Here is an 18774-nt window from a genome sequence, read left to right as displayed (position 1 = left end):
ACATTTGTTTATTTAACTTAGGTATTCTATATACTTAAATTTGTTACACTTCATCATAGAGTATTTAGTTTAAAAGATGTTTATATCCGTAGTAAATGAGCCGAGATCACTGCATGATCTTATTTAGTAATGTCTAAAACTCTAATAAATGAATTTCTTAAGAATCGAGTCGTTCCCATGAAAGTTAATCCTATCAAAAAATATTTGCTTGACGTCTGACCTCCATATTTTGATTTTGGTGTTTACCAAGTGCACTTATACAATTTGTCATCCCTTACATAAGGAGTAAAGAGAATGGAATAAGTTATCACTGGGTATAGATGCGATCACGAGTAAAGAAAATGGAATTAGTTACCATTGGGTATAGAGACTGTGACCATAGAAATATAGAGGTGAAGGCACACTGACCTGGCAGGACCTGGCGCACCACAATGGCAGCGACCACACTGTCGGGAGCACTGCCGCTAGCCCGGCCTGTGTATGTACACACCTCTCTCACTATGGCAACTTGCACTCTCTTCATTACCATAACACCGAGCCAACCAATATGTCTACTTATCATCATGGAAAGATTTATGGGGTAGTGTTTTGGTATGTGGCGGACTGAGTGTCTTGGTGTTGTGGTATGTGGAGTGGGATGATATGCAATGATAATAATAATAATAATAATAATAATAATAATAATAATAATAATAATAATGATAATAATAACAATAATAATGAGAATAATAATAATAATAATAATAATAATAATAATAATAATAATAATAATAATAATAATAATAATTGTGATACTCAACGGTTTACTCAATGACCTACATTTACGGGATAAAAATAATAGAGGAAATGCAATCTATATCATAAGTTGGTGGGGTTTATGTGTGGTGGGGGCAGTTTATGTGTGGAGGTGGGGCAGTTTATGTGTGGTGGTGGAGGCATTTTGCGTGGTAGTGGGGGCAGTTTATGTGTGGTGGTGGGGCAGTTTATGTGTGGTGGTGGTGGGGCAGTTTATGTGTGGTAGTGGTGGCAGTTTGTGTGGTGGTGGGGCAGTTTATGTGTGGTGGTGGAGGTAGTTTATGTGTAGTGGAGGGGCAGTTTACGTGTGGTGGTGGAGGCAATTTGTGTGGTGGTGGGGCAGTTTGTGTGGTGGTGGAGGCAGTTTATGTGTGGTGGTGGGGGCAGTTTATGTGTGGTGGTGGTGGGGTCAGTTTGTGCGGTGGTGGTGGTGGGGCAGTTTATGTGTGGTGGTGGTGGGGTCAGTTTGTGCGGTGGTGGTGGTGGTGGTAGGGGCAGTTTATGTGTGGTGGTGGTGGTGGTGGGGCAGTTTGTGTGGTGGTGGAGGCAGTTTATGTGTAGTGGTGGGGCAGTTTATGTGTGCGGGTGGGGAAGTTTGTGTGGTGGTGGAAGCAGTTTATGTGTGGTGGTGGAGGCAGTTTATATGTGGTGGTGGAGGCAGTTTATGTGTGGTGGTGGAAGCAGTTTATGTGTGGTGGTGGGGCAGTTTATGTGTGGTGGTGGAGGCAGTTTATGTGTGGTGGTGGTGGTGGGGACAGTTTCTGTGTGGTGGTGGTGGGGCAGTTTATGTGTGATGGTGGAGGCAGTTTATGCGTTATGGTGGAGGCAGTTTATATGTGATGGTGGAGGCAGTTTATGTGTGGTGGTGGTGGGGGCAGTTTCTGTGTGGTGGTGGGGCAGTTTATGTGTTATGGTGGAGGCAGTTTATGTGTGATGGCGGAGGCAGTTTCTGTGGTGGTGGGGCAGTTTATGTGTGATGGTGGAGGCAGTTTATGTGTGATGGTGGAGGCAGTTTATGTTATGGTGGAGGCAGTTTATGTGTGATGGTGGGGGCAGTTTATGTGTGGTGGTGGAGGCAGTTTATGTGTGGTGGTGGTGGTGGTGGGGGCAGTTTCTGTGTGATGGTGGGGCAGTTTATGTGTGATGGTGGAGGCAGTTTATGCGTTATGGTGGAGGCAGTTTATATGTGATGGTGGAGGCAGTTTATGTGTGATGGTGGAGGCAGTTTCTGTGTGGTGGTGGTGGTGGTGGGGCAGTTTCTGTGTGGTGGTGGTGGTGGTGGGGCAGTTTCTGTGTGGTGGTGGGGCAGTTTATGTGTTATGGTGGAGGCAGTTTATGTGTGATGGCGGAGGCAGTTTCTGTGGTGGTGGGGCAGCTTCTGTGTGATGGTGGAGGCAGTTTATGTGTGATGGTGGAGGCAGTTTATGTTATGGTGGAGGCAGTTTATGTGTGATGGTGGGGGCAGTTTATGTGTGGTGGTGGAGGCAGTTTATGTGTGGTGAGGTGTGCTAGGTAGCCGCAAGTCTCGCTAGGGTTGCCAAGTATTCATCAAGTATGTGGCGTGAGGTACTCAATCAATACTAATGTTGTAAATACCGTCTCCAAGCAGACGCGAGGTGGCGTCCCCATTCCAAAGGGTCCAGGCGACTGTGAGGTGGCGTCCCCATTCCACAGGGTCCAGGCGACCGCGAGGAGGCGTCACCTTTCCACAAGATCCAGGCGACCGCGAGCTGGCGTCCCCATTCCACAGGGTCCAGGCGACCGCGAGGAGGCGTCACCTTTCCACAAGATCCAGGCGACCGCGAGCTGACGTACCCATTCCATAGGGACCAGGCGACCGCGAGGTGTCGTCACCATTCCGCAGGGTCCAGGCGACCGCGAGGTGGCGACACCATTCCACAAGGAACCGAAACAATCCTCAGCTTGCTTCAGAAACCTATCTCTCGAAGGCGCCTAACAACTTACCTCACATCCTAGACAGTGACTCTACTTATCCCTCGACAATCTAAAAAAAAAAAAAAAGAAAAAAAGAGATAAAAATATGACCACATAACCCTTGAACTAAAAGAAGGGACCAAATATATCAGAAACATGATTCCCTGTACAGTGTAGGTAGGTATTACGTGCTGTGTGAAAGGCGTGTTGTTTGGAGGGTGTGGTGTGTGGAGAGTGTGGTAGATGTGCTGTGTGGAGGGTGTGGTGTGTGGAGGTTGTGGTGTGTGGAGGGCGTGGTGTGTGGAGGGCGTGGTGTGTGGAGAACGTGTAAGGGATTTGGTCTGGAGTAAGTCACGTGAGGGACGTAGCTACTTGGAGGATAAGGTTCTATGCAAGACGTGGTTGTGAGGAAGGACATTACCGTATGAAGGAGGTGGGCGTGTGTGTAGGGTAAGGTTCGTGAAGGATCTAGCTATAGTGCAGCCCTCCTGAAGGGGGCTGTGTGGGTAGGGAGACAAGTGGTCCAAGCGGTGGTGTGGGGAGCGTTTAGCAGGTCCTGCTTGTGTAGGTAGTGCTTGTGCTTATGACTGAATGTACATGTGAGGCAGGTGTGTGACACATGGCCTCCTCAATAAACAATATCTGTCCTGCAGATGCCTCATTACACTCTGGTCCAAATGTCTCCCTTTTCAAAGTAATCATCTGTATGGCCCAACACTGGCAGCTTAATGATGGACGTTATGGCTCCAGGGTTGGTGGTAAGGGGTGGAGGTAACAGGGTATGATGGTAAGGGGGGAGTAAAATGACGAAGCACTAGTGGGTCTGTCAAGGAGGGTCATGTCCCCCGTCTGGAGGGGGGGAGGGAGAGGTGGCAGTATTCACCAGCTAACTTCACCATTCTCAAAGTCATGATCCCAGCCTAGCTCACGATGGTTGGTGGCCACCTGCTGATGAGCTGGGTAAACTATAAATATCTGTATGTCACCTGTATTCATCACTTCGTCACTTAGCTTGCTCCAACCTCACGCCACACTATTACTGAGCATGTAATGCTGTATATCCTTTCTAATAAGAACCTATCTTAGCTTCTTGCTACGCCTTGTGGCAGCCGCCACTGCATATCACGAAGGTCGATACCGAATTGAAGGCTGTCCTCTGGTCATCCTTTGCCCTTCTTTCTTCTATACTGGACAAATCAATTGTCTCTAGCCTCTCCTTCCACCTCCGTTACCTTAACTCGGGTACCATCTGTTGCTTTAAGTCCTCTCAACTACATCTCTAGTTTTTAAGATGCAATGACGAGATTTAAGAAGCGTATCCTAGCCCCAGAGGTGTACGGTGTGATTCGCTTCTCATCCAAATGTTTCCTTATCTCTGTACATTAATGCTGTTCTAATGTCGGCCAGCAGGAAAATTTGAACTCCCTTACTGTTTCCCGTGGCAGTTCTGGCGATTGCTTGAGGCACAAAGTCGGCTGCACAGTGTCCCTCCCACACACACACACACACACATATTCCTGGATCTTATTTCCTGATAGATAGCAATCATGCTGGGGCTTTCCTTCGCTGTGGTTCAGTGCAAAGCCTTTATCCGGATTTTATTCCATCAATTTTGGTTTGATATATGCTCTCTCTCTCTCTCTCCTCATATAAACAAATAAATAAATTATGATATATATATATATATATATATATATATATATATATATATATATATATATATATATATATATATATATATATATATATATATTATGCAGAACCCTCACTTCACCGAGAAGAGGTATTTGTACAATCACCACTGGAAAGAGAAAATAGGAACAGTGAGTACTTTCGTTTATTACATCCTCAGACAGACTGGGTTAGATCCGAGCGATGAAGCCATTAAAAGTACACATGCATCAGTGAGGCCGGGCTTCACTTATCCCCGTGGAAAGCAGGTGGGAAGTGAGGCATAATGAATGTGACCTGAAATGCCTGACCTTGCTAAACTTGGTGTGTGAACAAGGTTATTCTGGGGGATCAGCATTTTTACCTCCTCCAGTCTGTCTTAGGATGTAATATAAACGAAAGTACTCTATTCACCGAAGCATTTCCCTTTCCTTGAGCATGTACAAAACTGTATCAAAAAGGAGAAAAGGTAAAGAGGAAGGTGGTAGATTAATCACTGTCTGATACTTCCAATCGCATTGGTTTGGGTGGGAGCGAGGCTCCAGCTGACGACCAGTTGTACGCCAGTCGTAGCAGGGGTGGAAGGGCAGCAGCCACTCGTAGTGCACGGAGATGTTCCTCGTCAAGCGGTTGCTGGCCACAGCCGTTCTCCTCACTCTCCTCTCGCTTCTAGTGTTGCATCCACCTTATCCAACCTCTGTAGTCGAGACCATACTCACCAACTCTGCATCCTCCGTCGCCCGCCTTCGTTTCTTGGTTGGTGATGACTGTAGTAATGCATCTGTGTTGCACAGCAGCAAACCTGACTCGAGTGACGGTAACGGCGAAGACTACGACACCAGCCATCCCTCTGTTGCCGGAGTTACAGACGAACAGAATGACGACAATGCGCCATCCAGCACTAGGAGCAGTGTTACGGAGCCTAGCCACAACACGCCTTCCTGGGAGGAGGCAATGGAGACGAGGTTTGCGGAGCGTCTTGCCACACTGAAGATGGCTTGCGAAAAATACAGAGATCAGATATTTGACTCTGTTACTAGAACACTAGGGGCTCATTTGTTTTTCAGCAAGAAATACAACCTGATGGTTTGTGCAGTGCCAAAGGTAAGTGACGCTTTCCTTCTTCGATTTTCTTATAATGGCCTCGACAGTAATCGGGGGAGTAAAACTAGTTTTTTTTTCCTAGTTAGCTTCTGGAGAAATTATTACCGAAACAGATTTACAGAGAAAGCCAACCCGAGAGCTCGCCATCGTAAACCCAGGGACCATGTCAGGCTTGGCCTTAGCTGTGGCAGTTTCTTTTTCCTCCCCTGACATCACCTTACAACATTAGTTTTATAAAGAGGTGTGCTGGCTTACGTACAGGAGAGTAATTGCATTTTCACTGCTCATGAATTTATGTTGATTTCCGCGATGATCTATATTACGCTACTGAACCAGACGCTAACGAACTTTTCTTAATTTGCCAGCTTTTGATTGTGTCATTATGTAGTGCGTGTTGACACCCCTAACCACTCATCTCCCTCAGGCCGGATCATCAACCTGGAAGTCCCACCTACTGAGAATGCGTGGCGACCTTTCCTTCGAGGGGAACGTACACACAATAGCCAGTCTCTATGGCAGGTAGGTTCCTTGTGTTGCTTGACATCAGAGTCCACATCAGCTGTGTGAGGGTCACATTTGTATGTTGGTGGCCTATCCCAAGGGGGGTCACCACCTGCACACAGGGCGTCTGAGAGAGAGAGAGAGAGAGAGAGAGAGAGAGAGAGAGAGAGAGAGAGAGAGAGAGAGAGAGAGAGAGAGAGAGAGAGGTGCAGATGGTACATCGTACCCGGGCCAGGGAATTTCCTGGGATCTCAGAAAATCAACAGAGCGGAAGCTCCCTCCATTCCACCCCTCTCTCATCTTCCATACCCGCTTTTTGGCCTAACAGCTCATGGCATAAAACCGTAATGGATAAAAAGAAGATGACTAATGGAAAAGGGAAGGGGACCCTAAAGAAATTTTTTTACCCCCTGATAGAATTCCTCTCAGGGGCCCTGCCTGTACACCCACCCCAAACTGTGAGGGCCAGTGCAGTGAAAAGTATCATAGCGAATATAGGGGGTGCAGTATAAATATCCCTTGACCTAATTTGTGAGGATGTAATGAAGTTCTTTTATCCTAACTTGTAAAGGTCAGGTCAAAGGTCAGCACCTGAGGATTTAAGGAGTATAGGGCTTTGGTCAAAATGAGGATGTAGTATAGATGTGTTTTGAACTAATTTGTAAGGAAGTTCTTTCTCTACATCAACAACACTGCTGCCCTTTGATCTAATCTTTAAGGTAAAGTCGGGACAAAGGACTTCTTTACATCCTTACAAATTATCCAGCAGCCCTCTGGGCAGGTCCCTCAGCCATCCCCACAACCCCTATGGGGTCGCTTCTATCCTCATCATCCACTTGGCGTGTCATCCCTCTCAACCAACCCCTTGGGGTCATGTCTATCCCCATCATCCACCTGGAGTGGATGGGGCCGCGTCTTTCCTCAACATCCTTCTAGGCTAAGGGGATCACCCCTCCCTCCCCGTGCCACTACAGACGTGTACAATGCTTTCGTCCACGTCTGTGCTCCTACAAAGATGGGGCAGTGTGAACATCAACCTTGAGTTCGAGTGCGTGTGCTCCTGCAGGTACCAGCTGGGTATGGCGGGCACCAAGAGAGTCATGGACGACTTCACCGCCATTCGAATCATGAGCTCCCGTTATCCATTTGACCGGCTGGTCTCAGCTTACCGGGACAAGTACCACGACGGTCAACCCATGTATGCCGAGTGAGTACCTACCAGGGCCTAGCCCTCACCAGCACTTACCCTGCCCTCCAGCCAGCCCTTACCTTACCCTCCAGCCAGCCCTTACCTTACCCTCCAGCCAGCCCTTGCCTTATCCTCCAGCCAGCCCTTACCTTACCCTCCAGCTAACCCTTACCTTACCCTCCAGCTAACCCTTACCTTACCCTCCAGCCAGCCCTTACCTTGGCCTCCAGCCAGCCCTTGCCTTGCCCTCCAGCTAGCCCTTGCCTTACCCTCCAGCTAACCCTTACCTTACCCTCCAGCCATCCCTTATATTACTCTCCAGCCAACTCTTAACCTACTCTCCAGCAGACGGTGTAGCTAGAAGATTCAAATTCGCGGATTCTGTCTAACGATATTTCAACTTGTATATTCTAGAGAATGTGGATATGGAAAGAGATATTACGTCGAATGATGACTTCATTACGCCATGGGCGTAATAAGTTGGTAAGTTAGTCTCCCCTAAAACCTTCATTCTCCCTTCCAACACCAGAGGGACTGGGCCATATGAGATCCAATGCTAATACTGAAGATTAGCATTTGTTTACTTTTAGGATGTGGGGATGTCTACTTAAAACCCATTTTCATGTCATGATATTTCAGTATACAATTCTATTCAAATCTAGTTTATGTTCAAATGTCATGTTATATGAACTAATCATATAGTTTTTGGTCAGACATTTTGGCATATAAACTATGTACATAGTTTATGTTCATATATTGTGGCATATAAACTATTCATATCGTTTTTATTAACATATTTCAGCATTTGAACATGTAGGTTTCATCTGGTATTTCTGATTGTGATTCAATTTTTGTTTTGTTTTGTGTTACATGTATCTCAGCTGACTCCATTGTGAAACTTAACACAATTATTGCATTTCTTTGATAATGGATTAAGAAGAATTCGAAACATCATGTATCTTGTGATATACTGAATCGATCATGTATAATTTGTATTTGGGAAATGGCTGATGTCAAAATTGTGATTCGTGTTTGAGAGGTTCTTGTCAAAGCAGTTTTGTGTTGGTTTGCAAGTGTTGTATGTGTATGATAGTTGGGAAGTGCCGTATTACTCAACAAATAATCATCTCGGGTAGATGTCACAATCAGGTAAACAATCATATAACTCAACGAGTGGTTAGTCCCCAGGAAAACATCCCTCATTGGCTGGTATAACAATCACTCCAGGTCTTAACCATCACTCATCCACGGCCTAACAATCATCCACGACTTAACAATTACTCCACGGCTTAAGAGTCACTCACCCACGGCCTAACAATTACTCCACGACCTAATAGTCGTACTCACCCATGGCCTAACAATTACTCCATACCTAACAACTACTTCACGGCCTAACAGTCACTCACCCAAGGCCTAACAATTACTTCATACCTAACAACCACTTCCAGGCCTAACTTCACAGCGAGTCAGCAGCTTAAAACTCATAATGTAACAATAACTCTCACAAGTATAACACCATTAACCAACCCATTCCCACTTACACACAAAGTACTTTAGCAATGTGTACTCACAGGTCTCCTTCCCTTAACGAATGGGATATTGACCGAACGCATTCACTAAAAAGAGACGAAAATCATTAAGTAGCCAGAATAATAGTCATTGCAGCATAATGACCACCTTGATATAGCAATCACGCCAGCATAACATACTGTTTCCTCATCATAACGATTCCATCTCTGATTAACGGTCACCCTTCAGCATAACGGTTACCCCTTCAGTAAAACGAAGACCTCAGCATAACTGTTACCCCTTCAGTAAAACGAAGACCTCAGCATAACTGTTACCCCTTCAGTAAAACGAAGACCTCAGCATAACGGTTACCCCTTCAGTAAAACGAAGACCTCAGCATAACTGTTACCCCTTCAGTAAAACGAAGACCTCAGCATAACTGTTACCCCTTCAGTAAAACGAAGACCTCAGCATAACTGTTACCCCTTCAGTAAAACGAAGACCTCAGCATAACTGTTACCCCTTCAGTAAAACGAAGACCTCAGCATAACTGTTACCCCTTCAGTAAAACGAAGACCTCAGCATAACGGTTACCCCTTCAGTAAAACGAAGACCTCAGCATAACTGTTACCCCTTCAGTAAAACGAAGACCTCAGCATAACGGTTATCCCTTCAGTGAAACGATGACCTCAGCATGATCACCACTTCAGCATAACGGTTACCCCTCCAGCATAACAATTACCTCAGCATTACAGTTACCCTACAACAGTAACGACCCTATTGGTACAACGGGTGCCCCCCCCCCCGCCCCCTTCTGCAGCATAACGACCCATCACAGCATAACGGTTACCCCACAGCATAAGTCATACCACAGTTAACATCGACCACCCTCAGCATAACGACCGCTCTTTGCAGGCGGTTCATGAAGGGGGCCCTGAAGAGCCTGGGAAGGGAAGTGGGAAAGGCAAAAGTGTCCATTACCTTCCCAGAATTCCTCACGCATGTCCTCACCACGCACATAAACTATCAGGTGAGCCCACAAACTGTCAATTGGGGAAGGTCAGATGAGCCCCCGGTTGTCAGTAGACCATGCCAGGCAAGCCTACAGCTGTCAATACGTCAGGACACAGGTGAGATGTGGCAAGTAAAAAGATTGGAAACCTGACAGGTCAGGATACAACGGTATAATAACAGGTCAGGATACACTGGTATAATAACAGGTCAGGATACAGGTGGTGTAGGTACAGGTCAGCGTACAAATGACATATCTAAACATTGGCATAATGACAGGTTAGGACATAGGCGGTGTCTAGTCTAGACAGAAATGATAGGTCAGAACACTAATGACAGGTCAGAGGTTATGATAGTTCAGGGAGCTAATGACAGGTAAGACTAGTATTGACAGGTCACTACAGTAGCGAGCTGTAAGTAATATACTGTATCACTGTAACAGATATATAGTTCAGCTGAAATGTTTAAAACTCACTAGCGTCTTGTTCCTTGTACCAGGCGAAAACCCAAGTAATAGTATGTGGAACTAAGCGAGACACCTGAAGTGGCAAGGAATATTTACTAATTTTTTTTTTTTTTTGCTTAATCTAAACACTTTTTTAGGGCATTAGTCTCAGAATAAATCGATTGTGATATTAGATGCATCTTAAGATACCCTTCCATGAGTTCGATAGACTATTCTCAGACTTACAGACGAGGAAATTTTTTTTTTAAGAAGAAACTGGAAATAATGTGCTGTAAGGAATGTTATTCTCCCGTGTGGCAGAGGAAGAGAGTGCCCGTCAACCCCCACTGGAATAGATACAGCGACATCTGCTCTCCTTGTAGCCTCCACTACGACTACATCGTCAAGATAGAGACTTACAGCGAAGACCTCAGCTACATCGTTAAGAAGTTTGGCATAAAAAGGGTAAGATTTCTCACCTCCTCTACTACCGGTAGCGCCTTAGTTATTCACGGGAAAATCCATTAAACTACAAATAGATTACATAAGCCCTTTGGTCCGTAAAGATAGAAATCGACTTTTGGAAACGAATTTTAGGTGAAGCGTCCTTCACCTAAAGGCCTACATCAACCTCCGTCAGGTGGTCAAGACTGCTCTCCTGGGAGCATTGCAGCCTCCCTAGATACTGTTATGCCGTCACAGGGGTTGCTGGAGATCTAGAGGTAGAATGCTGGTGGAGGAGGTTTAGCACTCAGCCAGTATAGGTATTTTACGGCTTTGTTGATCATACGTGGTGAACCTTGTGTGGGTGTTGCCACGGGTATGTTGGTGGAGTGTAAGTTAGGCTTGATACTACCACCCCCTCCATGTTCATGTTACACCTTATAGCTAAAATATTACGACATTTTTTACCCTCTGCACTCACAAGTAAACGTGAACTTAGGGAGCAAGAGACGATTTTGCTAGGTGCTTCATTTTTCAGGATTGCTCTGATGGTTTTAGGTGAAATATGCGCGATTAAATATACAGTACTGCAGGAAACATACCCTGGTCACGATAATTCTCGCTCCGGAGGGGGTGCCAAGCCCTAAGGCAGGGTTGCCAAGTATTTAGAGTTTACATTTCGAAAACTGCTGCTCCAGGGTGAGGTACAGATAAGACTTGCTATTCCGGTTACCCTAAAGTTGAAAACATTACAAAAGGCTTCCATAAAAGAGGCTGGACCATTACTAGTCCTTTCACAATATTTTGAAATAAGTGCAGCAATCATCAAAGGAAAAACAGTTAGATATTGGCTCATATCATTAGTATATTAGCATCCTACAGATAATTTACCTCTTGGGTCAAAGTGCGGTAGATGGTGAAGACTGCGGTAATACCGTGTCTCCATGTCGACAGCAAGTCTCACTTTTCTCCAACGTACAACTAACTCCTCTCTCAGCATTAATGTCGTTTGGAACTAGCTCATTAACTCGATACATTTGCTCAGAGCCATATCCTATACACCTATGTTGTTACCATTCTTGTTATCTTGACAGGTGAATGCGGAATATAAGAGGCACGCCACCACCAACAACCAATCCGTCGACTACAGCGACTACTACAAGAACGTGAAGCCTAGCCTGCTCAGAGAGATTTATAAATTCTACAAGATCGACTTTGATATGTTTGCATATGATATTCCCGACTTCTTGAAAAGAATCCTATAGCAAAGAATAAATGTTGAACCAAGAAACACTAAAGATATTCCAGTGAATCTTCCACCAAATGCACAAGAAATAAGTTTATACAAAGATATGTGGTAAGAAAAGCCCTCAGGTTAGAACCAGAGAGAGAGAGAGAGAGAGAGAGAGAGAGAGAGAGAGAGAGAGAGAGAGAAGGGGGCGGGCTGGAGAAAGTGTCCCAGGCTCTGCTAAGTCTTGCTCACGAGGATTTCAAGATATATATTATAAGACTTACGTCCCTGCTATTCTTGTTGCAAGTGACTCGGTGGAGTTTTATGGCCAGAAGACAGGCGATGATGCATCCCTCTTCCGTCAGGAGCGGTGCTCGCCTTCTCCTGCTTCTTCTAAAGTTTTCTTTTTCATCGGCAACCTTTCCTTCTCTAGGAGCTCTAGAACTGGAACATGGAAGACATTCCCCTAGAGAGATAGAGAGAAAAATACCTCCCAAATCTGTTTGTCCGCGTGAGGCATGGATTTGTACCCAGCTTTTCTTTCCCTTCATTCGTAAAACTTTTGACCTTATTCCTGGCGGTCAAGAACTGTAATAGGCTGTTGATATCAACATTATCCAGCCATTTTGGGTGGGTTATGAACGATTAATTGCAAAAGGTTCAAGGAGACGGGACCATAAGACATTGTTTGGTGCATGTGTGCAAGAGAGGAAGGGTAACGCGCGATGCAGTCATAAAAACGCTCAGGAAAAATGCGGGTAACGCGCGATATACAATCATAAAAACGCTCAGAAAAATGCACGAGTGGTTAACATTGTTACGAATATGAATAACGATACATTAAGTGATATGAAGCTGAAATATCATATAATAAGAAAGTAGTGAGTGTGTAGGTAGTCTGGTATGACAGACTTGGATTCGCAATGTGGCAGGCCTGCATGATTTGCTATTATATACATTTTTCATAATCCATTTTTTTCCGATGTAAGATTTTTTTTTGTAGCATCTTGCAGTTCGTTGTTTGATATGAAAACATTTTGCATAGTTTAACTTTTTTTTTTCTAAGAATGTGCTGTGAAAAAAATAGTGTTGTTTGCATGCAGATAAAAAGATACTATTAAACTTTTTATGGAAAAATCTTGAAAAGATTTTTGAATCATATAATCTGCTTATATGGAGGAAAAATTTCACAAACGAATATAACACTTTTGCGTTCACCACCAATTTGCAATTGCTAAAAGAAAATAAAAAATTGGGTAGATATTGTCGAAATTGGGAATTTATCGTCATTACGTTGCTCTGACCGGGAATTTTCATATAGCAAATGGGATGGGAAAAAAATATGGATAAGAATTAAACTGAGCAATCATCAATTCTTTTTTAACTATGTCGAACATGACTATGAATGTGTGTAATGGAAGACTTGTTGCACTTAGTCGAGCATTAGAACACTGAAGAGTTTTTACTAAAACATGTTCGTCATACCTCATCCACCTACAGCCTGAATGCTAGAAATAAGATATACATGTCTGCATTTCACAGTTACCACAGGTGTTCTCAATAATTCACTTCGTACGTCATAGAATAACTTGACCATTACTCCGGTATTGACTTGTATTTGCTTGCTTGCTGCTCTTGGGCCCGCGAATCTACCATCGTCCCTGTAAGATTAAGCGAAACCCCACCATATGGAAATCCTTCTACAATGATTTCATTGCCACATTTCCTAAGCAAATGATGTCATAGCTTAATGCGACAGGGATTCACGTTGGTGAGGATTAATGTCATTAATAATGCTTACAACTTTCGTGATGAAGTGTGCTAAAAGGTCTTTGATAATGGCAACCACAACGTACTTTGTGGAACGTTGCTGACGGACGGAAGGCGAGCCACCTCAACAGAAGCGGACCAATCAGACCTCACCTATTATGATGTCAACAGCAGTGTCCAAAATGCTTGTTCCCCCAGCAATGCTAAGAGTTCGAACCCCTTCGTTGCGTGGTCTAGCAGGAACGGCAGCAACAGCCTGATGAACCAAACTCCAAGGAACTTTCAACTTTTCTCATCTATTTATTGTAGATAAAACATTTTCTTTTTTTTTCGTATTCCTCTCTCCCTGGCTTGAACTGGATACTTTAAGACTACCTCTGGGTGCGGGTTCTGAACGAGACACTACAGCTATTTATCAGACAGCGGATGTGTGTGTGCTGTACAGCTGAGGATAAATTCATATACTTGAATCATGATCTCTAGTTATTTTGTCAGAGTTTGAACATTTGCTCTGTGTTTATCTTTTAATTAAAGCACCAGTACTGGTATCATTTTATCTCACGAGTCAGGTCAAAGGTCACCCCCATCATACCCCTATTGAACTATCGTCGTGCTCAAAGGTGGCTGGGTTAAACTCTGTGGGACCCACAGATCAGAACAAGCCAAGTGGTTCTTTCCCATGATGTACCTTACCTTACCTTCCTGCCCGAACAATCCCTCCTACCCTCACGAGGCTCCTGGCCGCACTCAGAAAGCTGGCCACGTACACCGGTCGAGACCACAGGTCATAAAGTGTTGTTATGTTGTGGGAATGTCTGTGTATAAAAATATGCAGGGCAATTGAGTCGTAAGTGCTCTGTGTCTTTTACGGTAGCTGCATCGTGGACACTGAGGGGCTTGGGATATGTTGATAAGGTGCTTGAGTGTAGCACTGATGGGTGATGGTTTATATAATCTAAAATTTCGGTTTGCTCAGAGGCTTTCTTGAGAGGAAATGTTTCTTTGAGGAAGGCTTCTCAACAAGCTGGAACGTTGGAAGGCTAAACTCAACGCGCTCTCACCTGTGTTAACTCACCATCCTAACTCACATATCTATCATCAATATATATATATATATATATATATATATATATATATATATATATATAGATAGATAGATAGATAGATAGATAGATAGATAAAGACATAGATACATACATAGCCCTCTTTAGTACTGCTCCCTTGGGATATAGTCCCACCGGCCCTGTTTCAAGACATGAAGATACACCACTGTTTCATGACGTTAATGTTCCATTCTCACAATACGCTTTAGGCTACCAATATGGCTCTGGTGGATAACTGTACCGTGCATTTCGCATGGGATAAGTCGATGCAAAGTGCGGACAGCGCGATCGACATATCCTCCCGTACCCTCACGGAACCTAACCCAGACAGAAAAGTTTACGAAGGACGACTTTCCCGATCACATTTTTCGGAAGCAGAAACTATAGATTATTCCTGGGGAAGGTATTGTTGGCTTGAAAAGCACAACAGCTATTTACTGACTGCTCACGTGACTGTGAAGCTGGTGTCTATTTTTTTTCTTCTTTTTTTTGGTCTGATTTGATGGCCACCGACTGCAAAAAAAAAAAAAAAACTAGGCTAGGTTTCTGTCTGCACTATGATGTACAAGTTGATGACAGCACAAGGACCGTACACCTGCACCATCAGTTCATCATATCTTGGAGCCATTCGTGTACAGGATGGAAGGAAGGAAGGCCAGGTGGTTTGGGGATGATAACTGGACGAAACCGTCAGCAGACATCTTCTCCTCCTCCTTGTGAACTGGGAACTAAGCGGTTGTTGATTGATGATGATGTTGGTTGGCTCGAACGACGCCGTATTTTCTTCCTCCGCTTCTCCACCACTCGTAAATGTGGGTTGAATTGGTTGCACAATAGGTGTAGTCTTGCCAGCCAGGGTTTTCTTGCTGCTAACCACTAGTTCATAGTGAAGGATTCTTTTTTTTTCATTTTTTTTGTTTTATAGCTACAAGCGGGTGGGAAAATGCCTGCTGCAGACTCTGTAACTTCTCGGTTTTCATATTCATAAATTTACTAGATATTCAGATTTTTTTTTTTTTTTTACCATATCTGACACCTAAAAAGGGAATTTATATCACCAGCAACATACAAATTTCATTGGAAACAGTTCTTCATTTTTCTATTGCGTATCTTTTTAGTAGCTTAGCAATAATAATTGTAAATGATTATGACACTTTATTGGCTACAAAGCAATATCATTAGGGTTAAATGTTCACTGTCACATGCATTTCTTGTCTTCAACATTCGTCTACACACACCGGAACATGAATATAGACGTAATTAAACACATGTTTATAACTCCGGTCATCACTATCAACCTAGATCTTACTACATGTGTTATATCCGCCTACATTGCTATGTTAGGATAGTTCCAATGCGTACGTGACCACTGCTTTACCTGCTATGTTAAGCTAGAGATTTATGTGTTCCTTAAGCTTTACCTGCTCTGTTAGCCCAGTGATATCATGGCGGTATTTCCGCCGGCTCACTTGCTATGTTAGCCCAGTGGCACTACATTATGTTGCTACTGCAGCCATTCCTGCTATGTTAGGCCAGTGGGACCACAGCTGTGTTGCCTTACTGCTGTGGCAGGACAGGGGAACTGCAGGTGTTTCCGCTGCCTTGCCTGCTATGTTAGACAGAGGCACTACGGCTTGTATTGCCCCTGCTTTACCTGCTATGTTAGCCTAATGGCACTGCAGTCGTGCTTCACCTTACAACATCCATGGCAGTATATTCTGGGGCTTCTTAATTACCTTCATAATTCACACCAGCTGTCGCACCAATTACTCTTTTTTTTTTTATCAGATGCCACATCATCACGAGCCGAAATCATTCTCATACGTCAAGTTGTTCCTCCCGCCAACGTATAGCAAGAGGTGGTGGGTCCCTGGGCAAGCAGTTTAGGAGGCCAAGTGCCGCTGCTGTAAGAGTACATAAAGGATTGTAATCGATACGACCTGATACAGATTTAACATTTTGGAACACCAGTGCTAAAATTCCCGAATGGTGAGCACCTGTATTTAACGAAGTCACTTCATACACGGAATATAATATATCTATCGATTTCTAATCCCATTAATACCTTTAATTATGGAATCCCTTGGACTTAATAACACGATAATAAGACATTTATCAACTGGTAGTCAAAACAGTATATCTAAATAGTATTATGTTTATGCTGAATGCAACAGAGTTTACACCTGATATGAAATCACGCGCAGAATGCAGCAGCATTTGGGTCACACACAAATACATAACAAATTCAATTACAGAAGACACAGTTTCAGTTCTAGAAATCCTGTATCGCTTCTGTAGCCCTCGTAACTTGGATTTAACTCGGCGCAAAACTCGACATATGGCAACTGCACCTAACCTGCGTTTCCAGCAGGAGAGAATTCCAGGCCAGTCAGTAGTGACCCGACCAGCGGTTGGGGAAGGTACGCTCCCACCACCAACCCTGCCACCAGTTACGGTTTTATGGGTCATATATCTGTCGCGGCCGCCGGTGTGGGTGTGGGGGGCGCACGTGGGGCCCCAGTCATCGGGAAATAGACCCGGTGAGGCCGTGGAGGGCCCAGACACCGGTTGAGATAAGAATTTCCCCATTTCGGCTCGCCGATGAGGTGAATCTCAAGCTAGCGGCCGATATTCACGTTTAAAGGAATAACACCGATTTTTTCTTTTTTAACCCGAATTATAAACTCCCGACAGTTTAAAAAAACAAACAAACAAACAAAAGTTAACTGTTTAGGTGATCTACCCCGGAAATAAAAATGAACGATATAAAGTCTACGGTATTTAAATGAAGCGTCCATTACACACTGGTCTACTGAGGGGTGTGTGTGTGTGAGTGTGTGTGTGGAGCGTCGGGCCACCCGCTGATCAATGGCAACACGCTGCATCACCTGTATATTTTTAGCTCCGACAAAAGCACTTGAACGAACACCAAAACTACAGGCGGTCTCATGGGCGTAAGTCCACTTAACAAAGACAACGCCCGCATATCTCCCACCACCACACACCCTCCACTCCCCCACCAATAAAAACATTCCTATACCATCAAACCATAAACCTCTCAAGACGATGTGATCAACAACAATTATATACGAAAATGAGGATTTTTTGAGGTATAGCATCTGGACTCATCTCTCCCCACTCCGCCCGCGGACAAAGACAAAACATACAAATAAACACGGAGAAAACGAACCCACAACGCAATGACCATGGGAGTTTATTTGTTTGCACCTTCCTTGTTGGAGTAGTGAGGGCTTAGCACATAGCAAAGGCCTCATCTTCAGCCAGCTGGGTGAGTATGTTCTACAGTGGCATTACTGTTGTCCTGTTTGTGCTTTCTTTCACCGCCTGTTTACTGAGCTGTGTTCACACCACCTGTTACTCGATTCGTTGAGTGCGGCCATCGCCTGTTTAACGGGCGCATTGAGTGCGTTCACCACCTGTTGTTACTCGAGTGCGTTCAATGCCTGTTGGTAACACTCATTTCCTCCTCTGTCCCAATCATGGTTTCAGTTACCCATTATATTTTGTTCAGTTTTCTGTGTTCAGGTACAATATGCTCTTTTGAAACGTCGAATTGTGCGCTAAAATGTGCAATTTTGTTTATTTGACTGTGTATAAATTAATGGTATGTATCTTTAATATTTTGTACATCTGGGAGACTAAAAGATACATTTAAGATATATGTATCAGGTCATCTACATACATCTTGTTGATTTTGAATTATCATTTCGTAAATCAATGTCCAGTTTATTGCTTACGACTGACCAAATGTGATACATAGAGAACATTGTACTTGCAACAAATTGTGTTACATGTATATGTTCAGAAAGCACATGTTATTTTTATGATTTAAATACATATTTCTATTCTATGGACCTGTGTTTGATATCTAAACCAGTGTTGAATGGTAATGAATAGTATTATAAGCGGCCATCAGCTGTCAGATGTTAGCCAGCAGATAAGGAAAATCTGTGTCTGTCCAAATGTCTCTGTTAACTGAAGCCATTACTTGTTTTCTGATCGAACAGGTCTATACAGGCCTGATTATACACCGTTCACTGAAGTG

The 18774-nt window shown here is 44.0% G+C and overlaps 3 protein-coding genes across 9 annotated transcripts in view; 2 read left to right on the top strand and 1 right to left on the bottom strand.

The window, feature by feature from the left end:
• LOC139759143 (TWiK family of potassium channels protein 7-like) overlaps positions 1-18774 on the bottom strand; it is a 67664-nt gene that overhangs the window by 12667 nt on the left and 36223 nt on the right. For 4 of the 7 annotated variants that reach the window (XM_071681150.1, XM_071681151.1, XM_071681149.1 and 1 more), the window contains one exon: positions 409-2800. The exons of 1 other annotated variant lie outside the window; for it this stretch is intronic. In XM_071681150.1, the coding sequence (XP_071537251.1) occupies positions 409-565 (157 nt within the window). In that variant the 5' untranslated portion in view covers positions 566-2800. Of the gene's footprint in view, positions 1-408; positions 2801-18774 lie in introns of those variants that run through there. 2 more of the 7 variants (XM_071681154.1, XM_071681156.1) reach the window with 2 other exon arrangements.
• LOC139759144 (carbohydrate sulfotransferase 11-like) lies at positions 4947-14153 on the top strand. The gene is made up of 6 exons (XM_071681157.1): positions 4947-5505; positions 5930-6024; positions 7073-7213; positions 9620-9734; positions 10482-10625; positions 11699-14153. The coding sequence occupies exons 1-6, from the start codon at positions 5014-5016 to the stop codon at positions 11867-11869; spliced, it is 1158 nt and encodes a 385-aa protein (XP_071537258.1). The 5' UTR covers positions 4947-5013; the 3' UTR covers positions 11870-14153.
• The window catches only part of LOC139759272 (uncharacterized), a 30450-nt gene continuing 28369 nt past the window's right edge, over positions 16694-18774 (top strand). The window contains exon 1 of the mRNA XM_071681417.1: positions 16694-17997. The gene's annotated coding sequence lies outside the window, so the exon portion shown is untranslated. The remainder of the gene's footprint in view (positions 17998-18774) is intronic.

This window comes from Panulirus ornatus, chromosome 32 (assembly GCF_036320965.1).
Source record: "Panulirus ornatus isolate Po-2019 chromosome 32, ASM3632096v1, whole genome shotgun sequence".
Classification (NCBI taxonomy): domain Eukaryota; kingdom Metazoa; phylum Arthropoda; class Malacostraca; order Decapoda; family Palinuridae; genus Panulirus; species Panulirus ornatus.
Note: the sequence above shows the minus strand (reverse complement) of the source record. Positions and strands in the feature narration are given on the sequence as shown.